At 45.7% G+C, this 6,950-nt stretch overlaps 1 protein-coding gene across 2 annotated transcripts; it reads right to left on the bottom strand.

The window, feature by feature from the left end:
• Positions 1-2,462: 2,462 nt before the first annotated feature.
• On the bottom strand, positions 2,463-5,439 carry LOC123150142 (protein RDM16). Of its 2 annotated transcripts, XM_044569944.1 has the most exons (7): positions 5,105-5,439; positions 4,637-4,699; positions 4,436-4,557; positions 4,093-4,308; positions 3,810-4,004; positions 3,543-3,690; positions 2,463-3,457 (listed from the first exon to the last, which is right to left on the bottom strand). In XM_044569944.1, exons 6-7 carry the CDS (start codon positions 3,626-3,628, stop codon positions 2,533-2,535), a joined length of 1,011 nt encoding a protein of 336 aa, XP_044425879.1. In that variant the 5' UTR covers positions 3,629-3,690; positions 3,810-4,004; positions 4,093-4,308; positions 4,436-4,557; positions 4,637-4,699; positions 5,105-5,439; the 3' UTR covers positions 2,463-2,532. The 2 variants fall into 2 exon arrangements, with proteins under 2 accessions (XP_044425879.1, XP_044425880.1); XM_044569945.1 differs by lacking the exons at positions 4,637-4,699; positions 5,105-5,439 and having other exon boundaries at positions 3,543-3,724; positions 4,436-4,554.
• Between the last annotated feature and the right edge of the window lie 1,511 nt (positions 5,440-6,950).

Genomic DNA, 6,950 nt, shown 5'->3' on the forward strand with positions numbered 1-6,950 from the left:
CAGGTAAGGAACAACGCAATCTGTTTAAGACATCATAGAGAGTAAGAAGAAAAGAAGAGCATGAATCATATAAGTAGACTATTACTGACTGTGGCCATGGAAGGAACCACAGGTGGGGGCCCATTCATGTTCATCGATGCTGCTGCTTGGGGGGTCTCCAGCTCGGAAAAGGAGCGGTGGTGGCGCGGTGAACGGCGACGGATGGCCGAGTCCGGTACGGGGTAGTCGAGCTCAACGGCGGGCGCAGCTCGGGTCGTATCCTAGAAGAGATCGACCAGATTTGTAAAGGGAAAGGGGAAGTAGCATCAAGGTTTTGGATTCCGAATGGATGGATTTACTCGTGGGAGGGCGAGATTCTCGGCTACCACGGTAACCGAGAAATACCGAATATATTTCGGACGAAATTTATTATTGAATTTGAATTCAAATTCTTTTAGCCTTGATATAGATAGTGATTGAATCGGTGTTAAACATAGAAGTGGTAGTCTCAATATAGATAGTGATTCTCAGTGGAACGTCTACACGCTCCAGGCAAAGTGTTCCTGAGTTCGAAAAAATGTACATATTTTGCAAAATAAACAAAAAAAAGGATATGCGAAGATGAGGACACAAACCTGCGTCGTCCTGATGCCGGAAGTATATGATTACCACCACGCTACAGTTAACTCCGGTTATATTCTTGAGATGTTGCTATATACTAGTGTAGGCCGGAGGTAAAAATTCAAAAATTTCGGGATTTTTTGCCCGGGATATGACTTTCTCATGGGGCGGCGAGAATCTCGGTAACCGCGCGGTAACCGTTTTTCTCGGGCGGTACCCAAAACCACGAGTAGCATCCGAGACCAGCCATGATCGAAAAACGTCTTATCTCTTCCTGTGTCGGTTTGCTGTAGATGTTTGCGTGCTGAACTTGTTGTGCAAGCGTCCGTATCTTAGTCATTTTGTTTCCGGGTTGGTTTCGTTTTGATTATAGAATACAAGTAGCTAGGTCTTGCTTGATCACTCAAAAAAATTGGCAATTAGGCGAGAGACACCCGATGCAAAAAAAATTGTGTGGGAAACACATGGTACAGAACGAGAAATTGGGCAAGTAAAACACGCTGTCAGAAATTGAGCTCGAAACACATGGTGCGAGAAATTAGGTGAGAAACTTGCATTTTGAGGATATCACACAGGAATCACAAGGCACACGAAATTAGGAGGAAATTTCGCGGTGGAAAAAACATGGTGCAAGAAATTGGGCGTAAACTTTACAGATAACTAACGGGAAAGTTTTTTCTTTCGGTCAGAAAATACATGGCGCGAGAAACTAGTTAATAGCACCATATATGGCATTAACGAAAATGACACATGCATAAAGGATTTTTTGGTAAACCAATAATAATTGATTTTCAGACGCGGTCCAGAAATAAAAATTAGGCATTTTTCTCAAGTTCACTGCGGCAATTTAGCCATCTGGTTAAATTTTGTCTGGGGCTTGATCATCTCATACCTCCTTAACATATTTCAGCTGGGTTCATTCTCTGTAGTGGTTTCAATAAGGCAGTGGTTTCTTACTACTGGAGGGAGCCGACCTAGCGAATCACGGAGGCAATGTGCGGAAAGAGCAACGAAATACATGACCGCACGAGGGGATATCTCGCTGTTGTTGCACAAGGGCAAAACGACGAAATAGACGGTGTGGACCCACCGTCGTTGTAGAGCTCGTAAAGCCGAACATGAGATGTAGTATTGCCAAAGAAGGAGATAGTGTTGCGGCAATGACTTGTCGGGCTATGAGATGAAGACTATATGGCGGTGGTACATTATATAGTGGATCTTTAAGTTTTAACCACCCCAAATGCTGGATTTTGAGCCGGCTTTTCCAAGTCTGATGAGATTCTGCCGCCTTCTTTCGTCACCAACAATGAACTGCTATGAAATAGTAATTGACACTGTCATCGCACATCCTTGCTCTTCTCTCCCTGAGGAACAATCATGTTGTGGGCTTCCATGGTAGGCGGCCGCAATCGTACCCCCACACAAGTATAACTCCATTGTGGAGGCATGTGCTTTCAGGAGAGGCAAGGAGGGAGAGGGAGAGGCTATGGGCATTGTGGGAGGCGAGCTGGAGGACACAAGCCACGTCATCAGCCAGTGTTCGTTAATGAGATCACCAGCACGAACAAGGGCAGAAGGGGAAATAAGCTTGGCAAAATTAGCACAAAACCACCTGCTGCCAAAGCCACTTAGATTAGACAGCATATGGTCTTGTAAAAAGAAAATTCAAACATGTTACTGTATTTTGTGGAACCCAAGCTGCAAAACTTTGGGGTTTTGCTACTAACTCTTGTTTAATGTATAATATAATTCAGTGACGTAAAAGTTTAGATCGTAAGACATCCATCAAAAATAGTATAGCAAACTTTATTGAGCTGGCATCTTATGTAACGTCCATAAATTATAATTCGCAACATACAAAATATTCAAGGCCTGCACAATCTTATTTGAAAGCATATTGCAAAAACCCTACAGCTCTTTCACGCGTTCGGTTCATCTACAGTCTGAAAATGACATGTTCATGACAATACAAAGTATAGAGTGATCCACAGCAATCGCTCTCATTGTCTTGAACAGAAGTATAACAGCCAGGTTCCAGTAGTGTGGAACTTCAGCATCTACAAACACCTTCTTGGCAGAAGCCTCACTCAGGCACTTACGCACACCGAACCACCTGGGAAAGGCGGGCTTCACCATGCTACCTCGCCATACTAATGCACAGCTATTCACCGGCTCCTCGTCAGCGGCATCCTCGCCACCAACTGCAGCAGCCCAGTCAATCCTGTTCAGCATCAGGTTATTGTACCTCTTGATCGACTTCACCCCTCCTTCCACAACCACAACACTTATGCCATCCGTGGTAACTGCAGCTCCAGTCAACCGGTTGTCTCGGGCGTTCATGTCCACTTCAAAGCGTGTCTGACTGTGCGACAGGTCTCTGATTCTGTACACACAAACAGTGAAATAGTCTAATGTGTCAGGATCATCAAAAAGCTTCCTCTCCTTCTTCTCACGGCGCTCAGATGGCGTGAGTTTGCGGGCGATGTTGCGGTCGACATGAGCCTGCTCGCGCTCTGCAGCAGCCGCTCGTATTTCCATCTCCATGCGTGTCGGGTCCTGTGTAGCTTGTGCACCAAGTACTTCCATAAGGTTACTCATCTTGAGCTTGGGCTTTGGTGGCTCCAAGAGGCCTTTCCTAATCATTTCTTGCCTATCTTTTTTCGTAGCGAGGCGCCTCTGTGTTCTGTACTTCTTCTGCTCATTGTTAGTAAGCTTAAGTGGTTGAGGCGGTGGTGTCATGGGCTTAGCCGGTGGTTCCAATGGCTCTGGATGTTGCACGTAGATGGTGATCTTATCCATATTAAGCTTTTCCAAGGAGATGTCCTCGTACGTGGCAGAAATCAGGATTTTTGAGTCCCTGGAAAGAAATAAAATAGGAATAGTAAGTAGCTGTACACTATAAAGGAGGCCTAACAATCAACAAGAGTGAAGTAGCAGCAAACCATGGCTCAATGTCAGGAATCTCTTCCTTCGGCTTCTGGTTTGGAGGCCTTCCACCAGGAGCAATTTCAATTAGGTTTGGATTCATGTCAGCTTCGACCTTTGCCTTGGCAAGTTGAGCTTGCTTTACTTTAAGCTCTTTGGCTTGTACTTCACCAAATTGATTCCGCACAATCAAATCAAACTATTAAGTTTAGGTACCAAAGGTACAATGAACTAAAACAGGACTGCAATTAATATATCCAAAAAAAAGTTTAATCCTTACAGACCTTAATCCTCTGCAATTCAGCCTGCCTCGAAAGTTTGCCTTCCTCAATAAACTGGAATCCTGGCCTTTTAGGGCGAAGGAGCTTGGTTTGGTTGATGCCCATCCTTCCATCAAAATAAAAGGTGGATTTTGCAAGCGACTCCAAGTCTGGTTTGATAATCTGGAATGCATCCTTCTTCTGCTTGTTAATGTTGAACTAGCAAAGGATGAACCAAAAGTAGTGAGTCAATGTACAGAACTATATACCAGCCTGAAATATATGTTAAGTCACAGAAGAAGTTTACCTTCAGAGTACTCAGGTTGCTTGGCTTGGTCACGCTGATAACATTTCCATGCTCATCGATTTCCCTACCTTGAGCATCAAAACGGAGAACAGGGACCTTGGCAGGTCTTTGAGGAACATTCACTTCACTGGATGCACCAGGGAACATGCTGGTATGAGGTGCAAACTGTGGATCCTGGCGAAATCCCATCTTAGTAGCAATCTCTTGTGAAGGAATCTGTGTATCGGCAATAGCAGTACCAAGTAAGTTACGCTGTGTTGGGAAACATGAGCTTAGAATGGTTACAAAAGTATAAAAAGAACAATGAAGCAAAGGACTAGTAATAGTAGGTGTATTGTCTTACCACAGGTAATCTCTTGAGTTTTTCTGATAATTCCTTCTTCAGTTGCAAAGCCTTTTTAGCTTTCGCTAAAGCATCAAGACTTAAGTTGCTACTTGTGCCAGCGGATGAATTTGCAGTTCCATCTGCACTAGATTTCCCAGTAACTTCGTCAGATCTAATACTAACTCCCCTGTTTTCAGTGGTGGTAGTAATCGAATATACCTTTGAAGGAACAGGGTCAGCAGATGGCACCGCAGCAGCAGGTGCAGAATTGAGAGCACCGCGCTGCAAAATATAATTAAGATGCAAAGTCAGCATATGAATGGAATCAATTAATGATGAACCTGACATGAACGTTTTAATTAAAGAGAAAACAAACTGTAGACCAAATTTCTTCTACAGAAAACGGTAAGTACTTGTTCGGCTTCCCTCATATATATTCACTAAATAAGTACAACACCAGCTATGTAATTATCATCTTCAGCAGCAATGTGCGCTATGAACTACACAAATGCAATAGCAACCCTTTCTTACAGGTTTTATAACCAGAAAGTAGTAGGAGATGCATAATTATGAGTTCATCAAATCAAATTGGTAGTCAAGCATATGAGGAATCACTTGCGCAAATTTGAGAAACATAACCACATCGCTATGAACAGTATAAGAAAACAAACAGTAGAGGATACTTACATTGGGCGCTGCGGCGCGCTGTGGATCTCCATTAGCAGCACCTGACTCAAGCTTCTTGCGCTCTCGCCGTGGCCTTTCCTCCTTCCTCGGAGGCGGATCCACTGAGGCCCTAGGCCGCTTCCCCCCTTCCCGGCCGCTGTCGTGGTCCTTTCGTTTCCGTGACGCCGGCTCGCGGTCGGCCGAATCGCGGCGCCCCACGGAATCCCGGGCCTTGTGGTGGTGGTGATGTCCGTCGGTGTCTTGGCGGCGGCGGTCCTCGCCGCGGTGGCGGTCGCTATCCATGGCGCTGAGTTGAGACGGGGCGGATGGGAGATTGGGGCGCCGCGGTGGTTATATTAGCGCGTGGGGGGTGACGACTACTCTGTTTGGAGAGGAAAACCAAAGCCGATTAAAAGCAACCGGCCCAACGAACCCAAACTTGAGTATGGTTTGGATTCCAAACCGACCCGGACCACAAATCCAAAATAAGTAGCTTCCCTCCTAAAAAATTTGTCCCTTAAATAGATTTATCTAGCACCAAGTTAGTGCTACATACTCTGAAAAAAAAACAACAACCCATGGAAGATCATTGGCGATCCACCCGCCGCAAAAAAAAAAAACCATTCACGGTCCATGGGAGGGGGAGGGACTCGGGTTAGGGCTGGAGACGAGCTTCAGATGGTCAGATGGTAGCAACGCGTGTCGCCCAGGTACCATTCGCCCTAGGCGATGTCGTCCATGACGGGCACCTCGGACGACAAGTGTTTGGTGGAAGTCATAACACTTTTATTGATGAAACGAAACATGCAAACGTGGGGTACTTCTATGCCGAGCTCATGGATTCCACTACGTTGGATGATGACCAAGATGACGCCAAACGGTGATAATAATGATGATTATTGATGAAACGAAACATGCAAAGGAGAGCATGGTCTCAACTTAAAAAAGATGGTGATGCATACTGCAAATTACCCACTGGCTTCGTCGGCCATCGCACCACAAACCACATAGCATCATGCTCAACGAGCTCCTCCTTATCCACCATGGATGTAACTCCAAAGGCGGTGAGGAGCTCAGTGCACCCCCAAGAGCTGAACTGGATCGCTGGCAGCGGGGTGAGCAACAACAACAATGCCGCCTTGCTCATGGGTGACGTACAGAACACCAACTCAGCTGCAGGCGTAAAAGAAATTTTCCCTGCTACCTTTTCATTATTTGGCTTTTGCCAGTGCGATCATCATCCTTCTTAGTTCTCATGATCATTAGCCGGCTACGTATTATTCTCATCATCGTCATCCTTGTCAAGATGGATGAGGAGGATCTAAGGGTGGCGGTGCCAACTCCACCTGACAATTCTATGTGACCATCGGGCCATGCATGGGTCACTTGTATCGATCAAGCAAAAGAGGGTTGGTCACAGATACAATTACATATGAATTCTGCACCAGAAGGGTGCAGAAGCACTCCAGTAGAACTTTCTAAAACTATGGATGATAAGGCGCTTGAGACTATGCCGAAATAAGTAGTACGTGTTTTTTTTATCAAAGCTGGCTTCACGGTTTTTTCTTCTAGACTAGAGTGGCAGTCCTAAATAGCAGCTAGCCCTTTGGGACTGGGGCTGGGCCAGGAAAAAAAAGAAGTGTGGTGGAGGTGGAAATTGACATCACATCTAAGGCCAACTGCACCGCGCGACCTTAAACAGACGTCCGCTTTGCCCGGATTTTATCCGTTTGGGTAGGCCGATGAGGTCGTGTCCGAGTCTGTGCTGGGATGCGGTGATCATGCGCACAACGCGCGGCTGTATCCTTTGGCCCCATCTTGTCCACCTCCATTTTAAAAACAACAACGTTCGAAATGCCAAGCCCTA

This window comes from Triticum aestivum, chromosome 7A, assembly GCF_018294505.1.
Source record: "Triticum aestivum cultivar Chinese Spring chromosome 7A, IWGSC CS RefSeq v2.1, whole genome shotgun sequence".
Classification (NCBI taxonomy): Eukaryota; Viridiplantae; Streptophyta; class Magnoliopsida; order Poales; family Poaceae; genus Triticum; species Triticum aestivum.

Excerpts from the sequence above, each read along its gene's own strand:
- LOC123150142 (XM_044569945.1), bottom strand. The coding sequence starts at position 4,281 with ATGGGATTTCGCCAGGATCCACAGTTTGCACCTCATACCAGCATGTTC. Across the intron at positions 4,005-4,092 it reads GCAACCTGAGTACTCTGAAG|TTCAACATTAACAAGCAGAA; the intron begins GTAAACTTCTTC and ends ATCCTTTGCTAG. Across the intron at positions 3,458-3,542 it reads ATTCCTGACATTGAGCCATG|GGACTCAAAAATCCTGATTT; the intron begins GTTTGCTGCTAC and ends ATTTCTTTCCAG.